Below are 20,131 nucleotides of genomic sequence, written 5' to 3' on the forward strand. Positions count from 1 at the left end.
GTTTCCCGACTGCGGGGATGCGGGCCTCCCCTCCACCAGCGCCAGGGCGGTGAGAGGACGACGGCAGGAACGCTGATTAGTAATAAACGTTATAATGGCCTCTCCTCTTTGCCGGTCACTTTGTCACTTTCTGGGTAAATGCGGCAGGAATCACTGTCCCTACTTCACAGACTGCAGCTCAGCGGTGGGAAGAGAGAAAGGTGGGCCACGAGGATGGCGTGACCCGGCGGGAGGGCGTCGCCGAGGACTCGGGTACCCCAGAGGAGCTGAAATGGGGAGATGGGGGAAGAACCTGGAGGGAGCCCCGGGAGGGGACGGAGTGGGGAGACACCTCTGCCCAGGGGCCTGGAGCGGCGCCTGGGGCGCACGGGCCACAGCAGAGGGAGCGGGGGTCGGTGGCGGGGCGTTGCGGGTGGAGTCGCCCCGGGTCCGCGCGGCCGCGAGCGCGGTGACGGTGCCTCCCGCCTTTCGGTTGGCCAGCCGCACTCCCATCCCCTACTACCGGAGTGGGGGCGGATCGAGCCCAGACTGAAGAATCGATTGGCGCCTTCACCCAGCTTCCCCTAACCCCTTCCTGAAGGATAGGTTGGAAACGCTCCCGGATCCCAACTTGTTGAGGTAAAACTGGTTTCAGCTTGATGTTCCCCATCCCAACTCTATACAGCGGGGCCTGCCCTCAATTAGCCACCAAGATTGGAGACCACCGCAAGTGTAAGGAGACTTCCCTGGTGGCTCAGAGGATAAAGCGTCTGCCTACCATGCGGGAGACCCGGGTTCAATCCCTGTGAGGAAGATCCCCTGGAGCAGGAAATGGCAACACACTCCAGTATTCTTGCCTGGAAAACCCCATGGACAGAGGAGCCTGGTGGGCTACAGTCCATGGGGTCGCAGAGTCGGACACCACTGAGCAACTTCACTTTCTTTCACTTTCAAGTATAAGGAAGATGGTCTGTAACTCTTAGCCACATCTCTTCCTGCCTGTCAGTTGCTGTGAATACACTGGCAGGCACAGGATTTTGAGCCTTCTAAATATTTCATTTTGTTTATACACTTATTAGAAGCTCTCTGTTAGGCCTTGTAGGACATTCAAAGATAGGAAGGCCCTTTTTCTTCCTAGCAAAGACTTTACAGTCAAAAGGAAGACACTTAATAGATGCAAATAACATATGATCAAAGAAAGCTGAGCCTGGCAAAACCACAAAATATAAAAGTCAATTTTGTGTCATTATAAAGCCATTTGTAACAAAGAACAGAAAGCAAGAACTCCTTTAAATGAACACAATAAATAAGAATATAGTTAAGCTTCATATTATGGCCATAAAAAGAGATCAGTCAGGTAAGAAAGAGAAGGGGAAAATGGGAAAGAATTAAATAGATAATGTAAATAAGAGACACTAAAGAAGAAAAAAAAAATCTATAGATTACCCACAGCTCAGACACACAATCACAAACAGAGGTGTCTTTCACAGTTTTAAAAAGAAAAGTATTAAAAAAAAAAGTATAATATATGCAGAGAAATAATAGAAGTAGAAACAGTGGAAAATAGAGACACATAAAGTCACTAATTTATAGAGAAATGTTAACATTTGTTTATAAAATTTCTGCTAAATCAGTTACATTTTGCATTTATAGGCATATTTGCAGATATATGCAATTCTAGGTATAAAGGATGGGATGAAATTATAGGAACATAGAAGCCTGTGGGGTTTGATAAACTAGTCTTCATCCCACTTTTGTTACTTATGAACTGTTTGACCTTGGGGGTTTGCTTAATTTCCCTAAGCCTCCATTTTCTCACCTATATCATGGGGATGATTGTTTTACTTTATGGACTTACCTGAGCTTTAAATAAGATGGTGTGTAAATCACTTAGCCCAGTGCTTAGCTCTAAAGAAGTAATACTATTATTACTGATTATTACTGTCAGTTTATTTTAATCCTGTTATTTGTCTTGCTGGTCAGTTAAGTTAAACATTTGATTTCAACTGATAGTCCTTCAAAGCATATACCATGTATTTAAAGCTTACAAGTTCTTTGTAAGTCTAAAAGAAGTTGTCCTTTTTCTTCATGAAGATTTTATCTGTGGGTGAACTGAGTGTATTTGATTACAGTCCACACAGACAACATTGCTAAAAAAGCCCCTGCAAACAAGTCTGCAGAAGTAAGAAGGTTAAGAGCAGACTTCTTTCCTCCAGCCATTGTTCAGTAATTACAGAGGGGTGAAGAGAGCACATTTAGCCTCTGGAATGACCAGCATCTGCAGCTCTTTGATTTACAAAGTCCTTGTCACACCACGGGACTCACGTTGGCTGGTGTCTTTCACCTACTCTTCCTTCTCCTGGACCTGCAATTATTTCTTCAGTTTGTAAAAGGTACAGTCAGAAATGTCAACAGAAGAGTCCATACAGAAGAGCTAGTTTGACGCCAGTGGGGACTTTAATGTCAAGCTGAAGGTAATTTCCTCATCACCATGCTCTGCTTCTGACCTAATCGAGAGAGGCAGGTCAGGGAGCAGGCCAAGGACGTAGTGGCTCCCAGCTTTCTGGTAAATAAAAAAAGATTGCTTGCACTGGTCTCTCCACACCATCCAAGGACACAGTTCACAGCCCTCTCTCTGAGTATTTGTCCAAGTGGGAGGGAAGGGGGTGGGGAAAAGTTGAAAGGCATTGGGTCTGAGAGAACCTGTCTAAATCTTCGTTTGCATTTCGGAGACAAAGATTTCTATATACTGATGAAAGAATCTGCAAATCCACTTCCACTGAATTATAAAGAGAATTGTTGAGAAAACCAAACACAAACTGCTTCAAATAACATCTGCTAGATACTGTTATTGGGAATTCATTTAAAGTTGCTCTAGGACTGTAGGTTTAGATATTATTATGTATAACCCCGTTCCTCTTTCTCTACTTCCACAAAGCTTGGAATATTAAGAATCTGTGCTAAAGTGGGTCTCTCTGCGACTCTGTGGGCTGTAGCCCACCAGGCTTCTCTGTCCACGTGTTTCTCTAGGCAAGAATACTGGAGTAGATTGCCATGTTCTCCTTCAGGGGATATTCCCAACCCAGGGATCAAACCTGCATCTCTTATGTCTCCTGCATTGGCAGGTGGGTTCTTTACCAGTAGTGCCACTTGGGAAACCCAATAAGGTGGGTCAGATTCCCCAAATTTGTATCAATATTTGTGGTCTACTCCTCTCAAACAACCTGGTTTCAAGAACTTTAATTCAGGGTTTCTTATGAAAGGGGTTGTCAGTTACCCCTCCTCTTCTTTCCAAGTACTGTGGTTGTTCATAAGACAGAGTGGACCAGAAAGAAGACAGATCTGGATATCTATTTTGAAGAAAGTATAAGCAATTGTTTCCCTATCCGTCTATCATGAGTAAGCACTTTGCATACATTATCTGTGTTTGGAAATTACAACAAGGCTGTAAGGCTGAAAGAAAATTAGTATCCATACTTGGAAGAAGCAGTTTAGATGTGCTGAGTTTCATCGGGTAGGCCTAAGAGAGAGAGCCGAGAAGAGTCAGAAACAAGATTCAAACATGCCTGTCCCCAAAGGCTAGGGTCTTTCCACAGTGGCATTCATGGTACCCTATGACGACATGCATCAAAGGACCTGACTGTCTTTTATATTATGCAGTGACCATATGTGATTGCATAATGTTAGAAGAATGCAAGAATTAATTAAACCAACCAGCATGGTGTTCACTTGGAAGAATAGTATATATTTATATTAGTGTATTTATATTTATATTAGTCCCCTTAGAGGTCTAATAGATATCTCAAATTTATCATATTCCAAACTGAACCTTTGTTCTTCCCAACCTCCCTTTTCCCCACAGTCTTCTCTGTCTCCATTGATGGCAATTTCATCCTTTAATTCCTGGGCTCTTTATCTCATACCCCATATTCAAACCATCACCCAGTCCTATAGTCTCTACTTTCCAAATATATCACCACTTCCACTACTATCCCAAGAAACCCCGTAAGCTCTTGCCTCTCAATAGCTGTAGCATCCCAACAGATCTCCCTACCTGACCCTCAGCCTCTTCTGTAGTCTATTCTCAGCTCAGCACTCAGAGTGATTCATTTTATGATCTTTATTCCACTTAGTAAATGACCTACAGGGTCTTGTTGTCTCTTTGACCTTGGCTGTCACTCTCCCCTTTATTCACTGGTTAAGCTCCACTAGTCTCTTGCTGTTCTCAAGCACACCAAGTATCTTCCATTCTTAGAGTATTTTCTCCATGAGCTTACACCTATATGACCCTTACTATGCTTCTGATGCTGTCCAAAGGGCAAGACATATGCTAACTCCTGTAACAATTTCAGGAGATAGGTGCTATTCTTACCATCCCTTTTGAAAGATGGGGAAATGGAAGGGTAAGGGTGAAGAAGCATAATGAGAGTCCAGGCTCTTAATCACAAGCCCATGTTTCCTCTAAAAATGATGGCTTGCAATCAAACATTACCATTTTCAGTCCCTGGTTTTCCAACTCTCTTTTTCTTCCATTGGAAGTGGGATTGTACATGTATTTTAGATGTGAATTTGCAGGCATCTGCTATGCAATCTGACAACATTTTCCCTCTCGTTTGGGAGTGCTGTGCGTAGTTGCTCGGTCGTGTACAGCTCTTTGCAACCCCATGGACTGTAGCCCGCCAGGCTCTTCTGTCCATGGGATTCTCCAGGCAAGAATACTGGAGTGGGTTGCCATGCCCTCCTCCAGGGGATCTTCCTGACCCAGGGATTGAACCTAGGTCTCCCACACGGCAGGCGGATTCTTTACCATCTAAGCCACCAGGGAAGCCCCTTAGTCATCCTGCTATTTCCATTTTGTACAACAAAAACCATTCACTGACTTTGACTTATTTTCCCTGGTTAGTATATCATATTGGTTTAGTTTGAAAACTTTACAATCCCTTTCTAAGAATAGCTGGTTCTCTTCTTCTCCCTTATGTTCATCATCAGCCCTTCATTGATCAATAGAGGGATTAATACCTATGAAAATACAGAGGTAGAACAACTTCTAGAGACTATTGATTCCCTTTACATGTGCTGTGTATTATGTAATGCTTATAGAGTTTTTAAAATATATTTCCTTTTCTTTGGACAGGGCCAAGACACAAAATGTCATCCCAGTTTTTGTCAGTGTCACCAGTGACTCCTGCAGGTAAAGAAGAAATCAATTACTGGGCTCTTGCTTTGTGGCTAGTTACAGTTAGTCTCCATGATGGACTGGGCAATAAGAAAAGGAGAACACTGTATGGCTGCATGATAAGATCAGACTTAGTCTCTCCATGTAAAGAGTTTATGAACTCCCTACTGAGAAAGTTCCCTTCTATTTTTTAATACTGAAAACAAATCTTCAAATCAGAGGGGCATTAAGTTATCACAGTTAGCTACATTCTTAGAGTCCTTCATGATATAAAATAATTAGCTCAATTATTCATCATAATAAAGGACACAAAAACTACCCTTTATCAAAATCTGTCTTCTCCTTTCTTTTATCATCCTTTATCTCTTCATTTTTCCGCTTCTTTACAAATGGACAAGGAATTTGTATTGGTCTGTATACAAGAATAACCATTTATCACTTATAAATTTGACAAAGATTTGAAAATTGGACAACACCAAGAATGCGTTGTGGATAACAGGTGCTCTAGAGGCATTCTCTTTGAAAAAACGTAGCCCTATCTGTGTTTAGAATTAAAAGGTTTAAGCTGGACTTGACGGAAAATATAAAACCGCAGTGGCTTAAACATGGCAGACGTTTATTTCTCTCTTAAGTAACAAACTCTGGAGAGAAGCTTTCCACGGCTCCTATGAAAGCTCACATCAGGGGCCCAGGCTTTTAGCTTGTTGCTGGTCTGTATTCTTTATCCAGGATGGCTGCTTCCACACCAGCAATAACACCCATATTCCTCCCAGCAAGGGGGAGAGTAAGGAAGGGAGGTACACACTCCTTCTTTTCAGGACACTTCCTAGAAGCTTCACTCACCACTTCTCCTGACATCCCCTTGGCCAGAACTTATTTACATGGCTATATCTAGCTCCAAGGGAGGTTGAGACATATAGTCTTAACTCTGGGGGCCCGTGTGCCAAGTTACAGTTGAAGGTCCTTCTTTCTTAGAATAATGGAGAATGGGTATCAGAGAACCATTAGTAGCCTCTGCTCCACTATCAAACTTTAAAAAGCATTTAAATAGGACCATATTGTAAATTTCTTCCACAGATACATTTGAACAAGTGATTAAAGATATGCATATAAGAATATTCAGTGCAGCATTATTTATAATAGCAAAAGACTGGGATCGACCATCATGTCCATTGATATGGGATTTGTTATATTAAGTACAATACATCCAAAGAATTGACTACTAGATAGCTTTTTTTTAAATGAGCTAAATATATATGTGTTGATATAGAAAGAACTTCTAAGATATTGCTAACTGATAAAGCCAAGATGCAGAATAATAGAATAGTATGTATTAGATGATCCCTCCTTTCTTAAAAGTTTTGTATTACTTTGTCAAGAACTATGAGGGATCTAAGATGTTCCCCTATTAACAAACTAATAAGTTTGCTTTCCACAGTTGCTTGGATACAAAACTCTTGGGTCACAGTGAAAGGATTTTTTCATTAACAGAGCAATGAACAGCATCTTTGGGACCAGTTTCCTGAGCCCATGACCTGCTTATAAATTAATAAAATTACATATTAATAACATTATATGACCCTCTGAACCCACCAGAACCCACGAAAGTTAGGATCTTGACAATACTTTGCGCCCCATACCTTATCTTCCCTCACCTGGGGCAGCCATCAAGCCTATTGCCTACTCTCATCCACACTCCATCTCCAAGCCCAGCTGCCTGGACTCACCTCAACTGTCTCTGCTCATTTATTACAAACCTAAAATTTCATGTTCTTCTTTGACATCTTGGAGCCTCAGCGGCCTCTAAAGGCTTAACCATAAGTCCTCCTGCTCTTGGCAGATTTGGCATCCACCAAGTGGAAAGTGTTCCCCATGAAGCTAATTCCTCTATCAGCAGGACCAGCTACGCTCCATAGCTCTTCAACATAATGGGTTTCACTTTCCTGCCAGCCTGTGAAACTATTCAGACAAGTCAGTCACGTCCTCCTGTAGGAACAGAGGTCATTCAACCCTCTTGTTGTGACAGAGCTTGCCTCCTGCCGCTCCTTCTGGTCCGCTGCTCCTGAGTGCGCGTGTGATGTGGTATGGCCCTGCGTGGCCCACGGCATCCTCCCACACTGGGGTGTATGTGACTGATTAAATTGCTGCCAGTCTCATCAGTCCAGTGTTGTCTGTTCATCTACCTTGTACTGCTTGGTGCAGCGGCTCCTCCCTCTTTCCCTGGGAATCAGAGGAACTGTGGCTCCTTCCCCGTGATCCAGGCCCTACATCCCGGCCTTGCTGGGGGCAAGGCTGCATGGATCCTCCTCCTCGGAGACCCAGGTGCCCTCACTTACTTTCCCCTGGATGGTGGGAGCCTTGCTGTTCTGGTCAACATGAGGATTAACAGAAGTTTTCTGTTTTTTTTTTAAACAGAGAAAGAAAAAGATGAGACGATCAAAAAGGACAGGCCATATAAGATCTTTTTTAAAGATCTCTTTCTCTTCAAAGAAAATGAAATGGCAGCAAAGAAAAGGGTAAGAGAAACCACAGTGGCAATCAATGTTAGGATCATACCCTCTTAGCCATCACCTTTATGAACTTTGCTGGGTTGAGATGTCAGATGTCAGATTGCGTGTCTCCCACTGTGCTATGAGATGGTGTAATCGCTGTCTTAGGACAGCGTCCAGCTGTGGTAGGGAGCTAGCGATCACTACCTACTGGAGAATACACGCACAGCACTGCATTCTGGTATGACAGGTACAGTATACCCTATCCGCTGATTCTGATGCCCACATTTTCTCGCATTTTCAGATTTCTGAAATTGGGACTGAGCTACATAGATGGGATGCCATTCAGCACTGGCACTGCATAAAATGATAGTGCGTCTTACAAATGACATCTTAGAGTTGAAATACAGTAACAGAGGCCTGCATAGAGAAAGGGACACTTGTATTTGTTGGTGAAAAAAGGGAAGAGGGTGGCGGGAGCCATGATGGGGTATGTGTACAGAGACTACTGAGGACATAACAAGAACTGAATCATTAAAAACAAGTCAGAATTTGCCAGGCAGATGCAAATAAGAGAATGTATATATGTGTACTGGGGAGGAAGATGGAATAAAAGTGGAGGAAGAGGCGTCATTTTAGAATGAGTTGGTATGAAACTGTGGCCTACTTCCCAACTATGCCTTGCAGTTAATTTCCCTGCTTGTATGATCAGACCTCACATCACTGCGTGATTTTTTTTTTTTGAATGTCTACTTGGGAGGTCTATTTGCTTTCAAGTTTTCAATTCCACAGAATCAATCCTTTTCAATCAATGGAATCTCCAAGTGACCTGCATTCTGAGCTAGATGAAACTGTGAAATTAAAACCAGATCACTTTCTAATCTCCTGTTTGTGAAGTTCATGTTTAATCAAGTTTGACTGTTCTTTCTTTGTGCTCAGCTTCCTACGAGAAGGGATTGAAAACCAGGCAAAACCTTTCAGACATGAGAACTTGAAGTTGCTTGTTTAACGAACTAGTACTGAGAAAAGGACCTGTTGCAAATGATATTTATATACGATCACTATTTTAAGGCAACATCATTTTGGTACATTAGAAATTCTGTTAAACTTTTTCACTTGGGCAGGAAAAGTTCATGAACCGCAGCATGAAAGTCTACCAAAAGTCTACTTTTTCATCAAGAATGAAGAATCGTTCACACCTGGGCCAAATAGCAATCTTCGCCGACACAGGTGATGCCTCAGTTGAACGACTGGGGCTAGATCCCACTCTTATTCTCAGATTAACAGAAGGTAAGTGTAAATTACTGTTTGTTTAAGAATATAATTTTGAATATTTACTGTTAGTGTCAGGTAACTGTATGAAAAAGGAGCAAATGCTGGGTAATGATATACCAGTGACTATACCTTCTGCCACTTGTTAGCTGTGTGATCTTGGACAAGCTTCGTGACATCGCTGAGCTTCAGGACCTATTGGAGGTATTAACAGAATTAAGTTAAATTATGAAAAAAAAAAAGAATTAAATTATGGATGTAAAGAGTCTAGTGAAGTTCCTGGAATATGGACATAAAATAAATGATAGTTATTATAATATTGTTAAAGTAACTTTTCAGTGGCTAGGAAAAAAGTTTTTCTAAAAGTATAGTATTTTTTAAACTCAGATACATATTGTATGCAATAATTTAATTACACAGCCTTTATTTTATATAACATCTCTGAGGGATAATGAACCAAACTAAGTCTATTTCAATTTTCTTTAAAGGTGCAGACACAAAAAGGACCACCCATGAATTTATTAATGACCAGAGAGACAGGTTTATGCTCGAGGTAGTTAAAATTCTTTCTTTCTCCTGTTAGCCGGATTGCAGACTTGCTGAACGCACTGCCACGTTTTCACCTGGACGTTTGACTTTTCCACGACAGGCCCAGCCTCTCCCAGACCCACTCAGTCGTCACTCCACCAGCCCAGTTCAGTCATTTCAGTCTTCCTTCTGCTTCTAGCATCTGTTGGCCCAGGTGATCATCTTCACCTGAAACAGTTTTCTTCAGCTGGTTCCCAGGACCCTCTGTGTCCTGGTTCTTCCACAGCACTGACAGCTCACTCCTTCACAGTTTTCTTGTTCCTCTGTGCCCTGATCTTAAAATGCTAGAATACCCCAGGGCTCACACTTCACCCTACACTCTATCCACCCTCCTCCAGACTGGAGGCTTTAAATCCTACCATCCTATTAAGAGCTTCCAAATTTACTTCTGATTTTCCTTCCTGAACTCCATATTCACCAGTACAACTCAGACCCAATGACTATAACCGTAGTTCTTAACATCTCTACTTAAGATGCTCTATAGGGATGTCAGACTTCACATTTCCAAAACTTCCTTTGTTATCCTTTCCCCTGTATCTGCAAACCTGAATCTCAGGCAGTGTTTCCTATCTCTGTCAACAGCAATTCCATTTTTCGAGTTACTTTGTCCCAAAACATTGGGGTTATCCTCAACTCCTCCTTCTTACAACCCACATCCAAATACCCTTTGGGATGTATTTTTTTCCAAATATATCTGTAGTCACACTGCTTTTCACGACCTGCTCTGCGGCCGCTGTAGTCCACGTCCCCAGCAGGTCTCGCATGAATTATTGTAACTTCCGAGTACTAGTCTCCTGCTTCCAGTTTTGCCCCCTGTAGTCAGGCTGTCCCGGCCCCTCCTCTGCTGAAGAGGTGCCTTTCCTGGCCCCCAGCTCTGCTCACTCTCTGACCTCCTCCCTGCCATCCTGTGCTTTGCTTACTGCTTCAGCCATGCTGGCCTCCTTGCGCTCCCTCGGGACCTTTGCACAGGACGCTTTTCCTTCTGGGAAGAAGATTCCTCTTTCAGATGTCTACATGATTTGCTCCCTACTTCCTTCCAGTCTCTGTTAGGTTTTCACTGTATCAGGGAGTCTTTCCTGGGCTACACATGGTGGTAATCTCCTGCCCTGGCCCACTGGACCACTTATTCCTCTTTAACCGACATCTCCCTCTGCTAGAATGAATACCTCACAGAAGCAATCCATTTTATTCTGTTCACTGCTCCAACAGAACCATTAAAACAGACCTGGCACCCAGTAACTGCTTGGCAAATGAAGTAATAAATATTTGGCGGTTATACACATGGAGTATCTAAGTTTTGGTTGCCTTTTTCCTTGAATCTTTTATTTTACATCCATTCATATTTAGAAATACTGTATTTTTAAAAAGTGAATTCACTGATTATTTATTTTTGGCCACCCTGGGTCCTTGTCGTGGTGCACAGGCTCCTCCCCACGGTGGCTTATCCTGTTGTGGAGCGCAGGCTTCATTGTCTGAGGCGCGTGGGATCTTCCCGGACCCAGGATCTAATCCGTGTCCCCTGCACTGCACCACCAGTGAAGTCCTGGCTGTTGTTTATTTAAAGTTATCGCATTTCCACATTCTAATCCATTCACATTATAATGTTTGTGGCTTTGTTTATACTTTATTGTTCATGCATGGCAGTAAAAATACAAGTAGATTTTTACATTATGTAGTAAAAAAAAAAAAACAAAACCAAAACAGAATCTAGCTATCAAAGTTGCGTTGGAGGATCTAAACAGGGTGCTTTGAGGCTGGCTAAACACTCTCCCACCCCACTCCCCCAGCCCTGCGCTCCCCCTGACCCTGGGGCTGGCTTGGAGGAATTGTTGGACCCTGACTCTCCCACGGTACTTGCTATAGGAAAGCCTTTGTGATTGCAGACAATCCAATTTCCCAAGGCCTAGAAAGTAGCGGAGGACACTGGGTAACACTAAGTGGACCTGCTTTTTAGAGAAATATGGAACATGCCCCTCCCCCCCTTTTTAGGATAGAGCCTGAGGAGACACATAGCTGTTTTTATTTGTGGGGCTATTTTGGAACAATATCAAGCCTCTTCATAAAAGTGAAAGAGAGGCATTAGTCTCCCTTCTAACTATCCTGAAAATAGAATTCCTTCATGAAATTCCTTCACTGCAGCACGCTATTATTTCTAATACAAATGATCACAGACCAGGCAGGTTATTTTCCCCTTTGTTATGAGACCTTTGAAATGTGCTAGAAATGTGGAATCATGTTCTTGATGAACTTGTGTTTTCAATATTCCCAGTATACTCTGTCAACCAAAAGAAACACCATTCTAAGGTTTGAAAAACACACAGCGATGAAGGAAAGGCAACTCATGAAAGCAGAAAAAAAGCTCGAAGAAGACGCGGCGGCCTTTGAAGAGTTCCTTCGAGAAAACGACCAGAGATCTGTAGATGCTCTCAAAATGTTCGTTTTCTTCCCCCCGCCCCCCCACTTTGGCCAAATCACTGTTTACCCCCTTCTTTCTTCTTGTTAGTTTCTCAGAACACGGCCCAATACAAAACAGACTAATAAATCTGTTCCTTCCAGTGCGGCGCAGGAAACTATAAACAAGCTGCAAATGACGGCAGAACTCAAGAAGGCGAGTTTGGAGATCCAGTCGGTGAAAAGGTGAGGCCGGGCCTGTCTTCTACCATCGTTTGTCCCTGCCCCCACTGAAATCTACTGGTGCCTGGCAAGACCTCAGGGGGACTAATCCTGATCAGTTGGTGATTTCATAAGTATGAACACATTTTAAAAATAAGTAATTTGTTGATCAAGGATTGTGTCTACCTGGGGACCAGGACACAGTGACCTCTGGCTGAAAAGTTTCTCTAACTTGTCATTACAAGATATTAGCTGAAAAGAAGGAAACCAATGTTAGAGGTAAACAAATTTCCTAAATGTTCTTTTTTCTTCATTCTAAGGCACTGTTACCCCCCACCCCCACCTCTCTGATTTTAGGATGCTTTTACTATTTTTACAATTATCTTACAATTATAATTGGCAGTATTTGTTATATTTGTACTCACACTTGGTTGAAATTAACATTGATATTAAAATGAGGATTTTATGTACCAATATTTTCTTAGGTCAGTTTCCCAAGGCAATAGAACTAAAAGCAAAAAATAAACAAATGGGACCAAATGATGCAACCAACAAGGGCTTAATTTCTAAAATATACAAATAGCTCATACAACTCAATAACAAAAAACAATCCAGTCAAACATGGGCAGAAGACCTAAATAGACATTTAGAAGAAGACATGCAGATGGCCAACAGGTACATGCAAAGATGCCCAACATCATTAATTATTAGAGAAATGCAAATCAAAAGTACGAAGTATTATCTCACACTGGTCAGAATGGCCGTCATTAAAAAGTCTACAAATAACTTATGCCGGAAAGGGTGTGGAGAAAATGGAACCCTTCTGCAGTTAGTGGGAATGTAAATTGGTGCAGCCACTGTAGGACACAGTATGGAGTTTCCTCAAAAAACTAAAGCAGAGCTGCCCAGGGATCCTGAAATCCTACTCCTGGGCATAAATCTAGAGAAAGCTGCAATTTGAGAGACAGGTGTGTCCGTGTTCACTGCAGCACTCCTTGCAGTCGCCGAGGCATGGGAACGGCCTCAGTGTCCGTCGACAGACGAACAGATAAAGATGCGGTGTGTGTACACAGTGGATCACTGCTCAGCCATAAAAGTGCACGAGACAACGCCATCCACAGCTACACGGGCGGACCCAGAGACGCTCACACCAAGTCAGTCAGAAAGAGACAGAGACCATGCATCACCTGTGTGTGGGATCTAAAATAACATGACACCTGTGACCTCATCTCTGACATAGACTCACAGACATAGAGAACAGAGTTGTGGTTGCCAAGGGGCAGGGTGTGGGAGAAGGATGGAGTTTGGAATTAGCAGATACAAACTCATATACAGAATGAATAATAAGTTCCTACTATATAACACAGGGAACTATACCTAATGTCCTGTGATAATGAAAATGAATATGAAAAAGAATGTATATATAACTGAATCACTTTGCTGTACAGTAGAAATTAACAACATGTAAATCAATTATACTTCAATAAGGTTTTTTTAAAAAGAGGAAAACACTGGGCGCCCAAGGAGAGCCAAATGTAGTGAGTCAAGATCATCATTAGGCTCTGACTTCAGGCAGGACAGGCTTTTTCTGAGTCTTACCTTGAACCATAATTTTACATCTGTTCTAAAAATTCTTATTCTGATATAAAGACCCAGTATGGTTTTGCTGCTGAAAAAAAAGTGCAAAGCAAGTTAGAGAAGCCAGTCAGATGTCTTCTACCAGCTTTCTCTTGATCTGAGGAAAGTTGATATTCGCAGTGCGAGGCAGAGCTGATGGTGGGACAGCCAGGACTACTCCACGTGGGAGCCTGTCCTCTGGGGGAAAACAAGCCCCCAGTGAAGTTGGAGCTCTGCCGCCGGCTGACTGCGTTGTCTCCTGTTGTTGTGCTCAAAGCACTTTGCTTCTTGGCCAGAAAAACCACGGAAGAACCTGGAACAACTGCCGTGAGCAAGTGCCTGCTGCCTTTTCCCAGCCTGTATAGATTGGCCTGGACGTCAGTCTTACAAGAGGCTCGGGGCCCATGGGATGCTGCAATGCTGGCTGCAGCTGGAAAACCCTTGGTTCATGGGAGGTGATGGAAAGCACCAGGGTTTGCCAATCTGGGGCCCAGAGCACATGCTGCTCCTTTATAGGGAGCACCTAGGCACACTCGATCCTGGCCCCCTCGATGGACTTTCTGCCTCAGTGCTGGTTCTGAGGGTCAGCTGGCCCCTCTGAGAATGGATAAGCAAGAGACAGTGTGCAAGCAAGCAACTCCGAAATCAACACCCCAGATTTCACACCCAAGAGAATAGTCTATGCATCGCAAAACTCTAAGAAAATGCCTTCCCACCTCCCCCCTGCAATCAGAGGGAAATCAGTCAGTCTTGGGAGGTGTGAGAGAGAAAGCGGGAACTGTACCATGTAGGAACCAATTCCATATCCTAGTCTGGTTTCTGGAAAGAAGCAAGCAAATGCAGTAGCGACTATTCACAACTTGGCTGTAAGAGCTCCCTGGAGAAGCCAGTGAGCAGTCAGAAATGGCCAGGGTGGGTGTGAAGCTCCCTGCGGGACACTGAGAGCTTTCCATTAGAGATGATTGCCAGGACTGTGGCCCGAACGCCACCCATGCTCCCAGCTGCCGAGGAGGCTCCCAGCAGCTTCAAGACGAGCCAGTTTGGCCAGAGGCTCCTAATAGTTTCCCCTCTGTGTACTGGGGGCAGGCTTGCTTACTGCAGAGGCATCTGTGAAAGTCCAGCCTGTCTCACTTGCCAGTTTGGAAAACTTACCTGATGAGGGGGAGGGTGAAAGAGATGACTGTACCACCTTGCAAAAAGTGAAGGGAGGAGGCTGTCTTAGCTCAGTCAGAGATGAATTTGAGAGAGGAATTCAGGAAGATAGAGGCTGAAATATACAAACCCTCACTTCCTTTCTGAGCATGTTGGGATTATTCTTCCTAGATGACCGAAACATTTTACCTCCCTGGCAGAAATCACAAACAAGCTAATCTAGACACCTGGGCTATTTCTAGGTGGAATGCAATCAGCTCAAGGCCTCCGTGTAGCCCCTGGCCTTTAGCACCACCACTTATGTTTGTTCTTCCAAGCAAACTTTACTTTTATGTAGAGAGAGGCTTACAAGCTGTTTAGTGCTAACTCCCTGCTAGTTTGGCTCACAGAAAAGGGCTGAAATTCTCAGGGAGGGAAAACCAACATAATCTGTCCAGCCATATAGAATTCCTTTAGCCCAAGAACAGGATATGTCTCGCTGGGGTGGAGGATGCTCCTGCTTCACACGCTTTCCTTCATCCCTTATCCTCTCACCCCAACAAAGTAATCAGGGCTGGTTCCATTAAGAATACACACCAGTATCGATACCATTAGGCAATCATATTAGGCTCAGGTGGAAAAAAAAAAAAAACCAGAAGAAACACCCCATACCTCCGTTAACATTAAGTCTTCTATAGAATGAGAGCCCTCATTCATATCTGGTTTAATAAAGTTTTGCTATAGTCATCCAACCCCCGTTGGCCAATCCTAACACATAAAACAGCCAGATGTAGATAAACAGAGACAAACAACAAAATTCAAAGGCCTGGGACTCTAACCCCATCCTTCGAGTACCTCAGTGGCTACAACCTTTTATACTGTCTCCCATAGAGTGGGACTCTAATACATGATCTTAGCCTTGGGACTCTAACCCAACAAAAATCTCCCCAGGGTGGGGCTGTAACCCATAATCCTGAGAAGGTTATTAGACAGAGACAGGTGCATTTTATTGAGGTTACTCATCCGAAAGACTTCTGATTTGGGAGTTGCTTCTTTTCTCAAAAGTGAAAGTAGTGCCAAGGAGCCTGGCGTGCGAGGCCGGAGGAGCAGGAACCCGACGGCCGACCCTCTAGACAAACTTGGTCTAGGTGGCCGCTCTGGTGGCGAGGGCACACGCTCCGCTAGGCGCCACAGCACCTGTGGCCTCATAAGACCAAGGTCCCTTTGTGGTTCACCAAAGTTGTTCCAGGCAAGGACGCGCTGCCCGATACACATAGAAGCCAATACTGTGGCACCAGCTTTTGAGAAAAGAAAGAGCTTTATTGAGAGGTTGGCTGACTAGGAAGGAGACAGATTTAAGAGGCTTGCCTCCTGTCTTCTTGCCAGTGAATCTCAAGAATGCTCTTTCTTTTCTCACAAGCTGGTGCCGTGATATTGGCTTCTATGCATGTTGGGTGGTGAGCTGTTACCCAGTAAGCTGATCATCAGTCTCTTCTATATGTGCCTATCCTTGGGCATTTTTGTTCAAATAACATTCCTACAGTTTCTTGCCTCTTGTCTCATAGCTTATTGAATCCCTATTTTTATGGCTATATTTACAGTGTTTGTTAAGCAAATTATTATTCAAATACATGATCAAGAGAATGACTTTTGTAAAACCTATTTAAAAAATCAATATGCTTTCACACAAGTATATCTAACCATATCTATTTTTCTTTTGAGTAGTGAAATAGCAAAAACAGAATTCCTCCTTAGAGAGTACATGAAATATGGGTTTTTTCTGCTGAAACTGTCTCCAAAACAATGGCAAATCCAGCAAGCAATGAAAAGGGTGTCAAGGAGTAAAGAAAATGTGAATGTCGTGGTTCCAAGTATAATAACAAGTAAGTCCCATATTCAATTGAGTACATATCCTAATTCTAAAATATTCTGCTTCAGTGTTTGTTACTAAATAGTTAGAATTTTTATTTTAGGCAGACCCTGAACAATCCCACTAATTCTGTTATTATAAATTATTAATTTGGAAACTCAGGTTAATTTCAAATATGAAGCAATAAAAATATATTATGGAAAAATAGAAAATATTTTATTTGTAGATAGTGAGAATAGCATACCTACAAACCTCTCCCCAATAAAAAACCTGAAAAACAATTTGACTTGTTAAAACACTCTGTAGAGTAATTGGACACAAAGTCAATTATACTTTATTAACCTACTATATTAAGCTAAACAGGTTAACTTTATTAGAAAATACACAAGGAAGTTACATTCAAGAAAGCAATAACAACCTTCAGTGTGTGACCAGGAGATTTGACAGATGAGATATATGTTATCAGATAGGAAGATTGATTTTGTAAAGTTGCCAATTTTTCTGAAATTCATGTATAAGCTTTATGGAAGTATAATAAAAATGTTACCAAAAATTCATCAGAGAGTTGGGTTAGGTAGATCTTTGCACGATGATTCTGAGCTTCATCTAGAAAGATAGACAAATACTTTTGAACTAAGAAGGTGAGGGTGGGTGTGTTACTTATCCTTCAAGATGTTATATAACATCTTAATAATAACGTCTAAATAATCCAAAGATTATCACAGTCTCAGAAATGAAAACTGTATGGTACTGGTATTAAGAAGCTCAGCAGAACAGGAATAGATCCTATTACGTGTAAGAATTTCATACGTAAGTGATGAACGTAGGGTCACAAATCAAAGATGAAGACAGCCTTCCCAGCAACACTGGGGTAATGAGGACCAGACACATCCTCTTGCCTGAAAAACACAGGGAACAACAATGTTAAGACATCAAAGCAACCCCCGAGAGAAGGGAAACTCAGGAGTGAGCCCTGTGCTGGCCACAGGGCCCCGCCTGGAGAGCACTCCAGGACTCAGTGAGGAGAGGGGCCTCGGTGGTCTCTGTGGACGGAGAAGACAGAGCTGGGGGCAGGGAGGCCATCGTGGTGGCTTGGGCCCCCCAAGCAGAGCACCGAGGGGAGAAAGCCACACAGAGACCCGTCCGCTGAGGGCTCGTCCCGAGCCTTAGGGGTGAGAGCACGTATGCCACTGAAACCGGCAGGTCACCAATCAGGGAGAATCTCTGCCTGAGAGCCGCTTGATAAGCCTTTATTAGCACGCCAGGGCGGCTGCCCTGCTCAGCTCCCTTGGGTCTCCCCTTGTGCTGTGCGTGCTTAGATGAGATCGTGTGTATAAAGTGTCAAGTACAATCATGATGTCGGGTTAAACTCAATATGTGATGTTTGACAAGAGAGAAAACACATGGGAAGGAAAACAGAAGAATTTGCATTTAACAGCTTAGGATTCAGTGCTCCTAGACTTGTCCTCTAACTTAGGATGCTCAGAAAGCTCTGAGTCTCATTCCAGAGGGTTGGATGGTTAACACCAGGATTTTAGAAGTTCTGATAGACGGACGTGGGAAAGAGACTTCTTCAGGCCCTCTAGGTTAGTTCTCATCCATCCTGCCTTCTCCCGAGACCAGCCCTGGCTAGCTGCATAATACATATGCTGGTTACCATGTCCCCATCTTACATTTGCCCCTGGAAATTTTCACAATAACTTGGTCTTCACCCTGAAAGAAAGCTCTCATTCTCAGAAGTGTTCCCCCACTCCAACTTGTTTATTTTCCATTCTAGAATTAAGTGCAAGGAGAAGAGAGGGTACCACTGATGAGTCCAGGAGGACATCATTTTCGGAAGATTCTTCTCTGGGAAGAGGTAGCCAAGGTAACACTAGATCTTTGGCACTTCACCCACAAAAGTAAAGTCAGAGAAGGTGCCCCTCTTCAAGTGGAGACGCAGGGCCTATAAACTGCGCTGAAAAGCAGAGCCTAGTGTCCACATCACCGTGAATCCTGGGGGCAAGGTGTTCTGTTTCTCTCTCTCCAGGCATTATTACAGAACTCAGAGAGGTGGGCGAATGAATAGAACCGGCAGAGAAGTCAGGGGCAGAGGATCTTGTACAAGTTGTCCCTGGTTGACTAGCACATCCTCTGAGGTCCTTCCTGGCTGGGCCTCCTCATTCCTCTGGTTCAAGCCTATTCCTCTGGTGTTGGTGGACCAATTCCCAGGGCCCAACAATCCAGGCCAATGGCAACCAGGTGACTGTCACTGGCCAGTGACTCAGGGAAATAACTGGAAAGACTGAGGAAGCTCTACCATGCTCATAATCAACTCTAAGGGTACTTTCAGCCTCAACCCCTGCCCAACCCCTGCCCTGTAGTCATTCGACGCCAGCAGGCAAGCTGACTTCCAGTGACTCTATTTCCCCTTTACCCTGCTGCCAACCATCAGAGGTATTTATTTAGTGGTAGGGGTAAAGCTCATCCATACAATTTGTCTGCCCAGAAACAACACTGGCATAGTGCACTTGGCCAGCTGATTGAAAAGGTTCTTTCAGAGCGTGAGGCCGATTTGGACCCAAATTATTTAAGATATACTGCTTTGTCTGTTGGAGGATCTGGAGTAGGGTGCAGGGGAGGGGAGTGTAGAGGAAGTAGGTAGTGGGGCCCATATTTTCTTCTCTTTAAAATCTTGAATATAGGAGTCACTCAGCTTGAATAGCATCCCTTCCCAAGACGTTTTTAGTAACATGTGTTCCAGTATTAGCTTAAAAACTTAAGACGCTCATTTACGGTGGTGCTAGAATCCACTGGTTCTTTGTCCATTTTCTTTCCTTCCCCCACTCATCTTGGATATACTGGAGGCATACTATGAGACTCCAAGTACACAAAGATGAATAGGATATAGTTCTGCATGCTGGAACTATACAAATACAGTGTAATGGGACAAATGATACAGCAGTGATGGTGAGGGGCCTGGGGGCAAAAACCAAAAATGTGATCTCTCCCTAAGGCATTCAGAAAAGTCTTTAAGAGGAGGTGACATCTCAGCTGGATTTTGAAGAATAAGTGGGACTTTCCAGGTAGAGGGTTTGGGGAGTGAGGCCTGCTGTAGTTTCAAGACAGAATAGCAAGAAGGGTGGTTGGAAGCCACAAAAGCTCAGGCATGAGGAAGCATGACCTGGGGGCCAGTGGATTTAGAGATCCAAGACCAGTTGCCCACTTCTCAGTTTCAGACCATGGTCAGACCCAGACATTGGTAATAACTAAAGTCCACCATTTTTATTTTATGTCTCGATCTTTTAAAATCTGTGATTAAAAATGTATATGATTAGGTAACAAGAGAACTGTGATTTATATTCACCGTTTACGTCCCTGACTTGTGCCATGTTTTAGACAATATGTACCCATCCC

The 20,131-nt window shown here is 43.3% G+C and overlaps 1 protein-coding gene across 1 annotated transcript in view; it reads left to right on the plus strand.

Annotated features, from left to right (window-relative positions):
• The first annotated feature begins 60 nt into the window (after positions 1 to 60).
• CCDC38 (coiled-coil domain containing 38) overlaps positions 61 to 20,131 on the plus strand; it is a 35,821-nt gene continuing 15,750 nt past the window's right edge. Inside the window, 10 exon segments of the mRNA XM_043881310.1 lie at positions 61 to 200; positions 5,114 to 5,170; positions 7,571 to 7,671; positions 8,769 to 8,934; positions 9,405 to 9,469; positions 11,774 to 11,937; positions 12,061 to 12,141; positions 16,591 to 16,748; positions 18,513 to 18,641; positions 19,594 to 19,600. Of these exon segments, the coding sequence (XP_043737245.1) occupies positions 95 to 200; positions 5,114 to 5,170; positions 7,571 to 7,671; positions 8,769 to 8,934; positions 9,405 to 9,469; positions 11,774 to 11,937; positions 12,061 to 12,141; positions 16,591 to 16,748; positions 18,513 to 18,641; positions 19,594 to 19,600 (1,034 nt within the window). The 5' untranslated portion in view covers positions 61 to 94.

Source organism: Cervus elaphus, chromosome 22 (assembly GCF_910594005.1).
Source record: "Cervus elaphus chromosome 22, mCerEla1.1, whole genome shotgun sequence".
Lineage (NCBI taxonomy): Eukaryota > Metazoa > Chordata > Mammalia > Artiodactyla > Cervidae > Cervus > Cervus elaphus.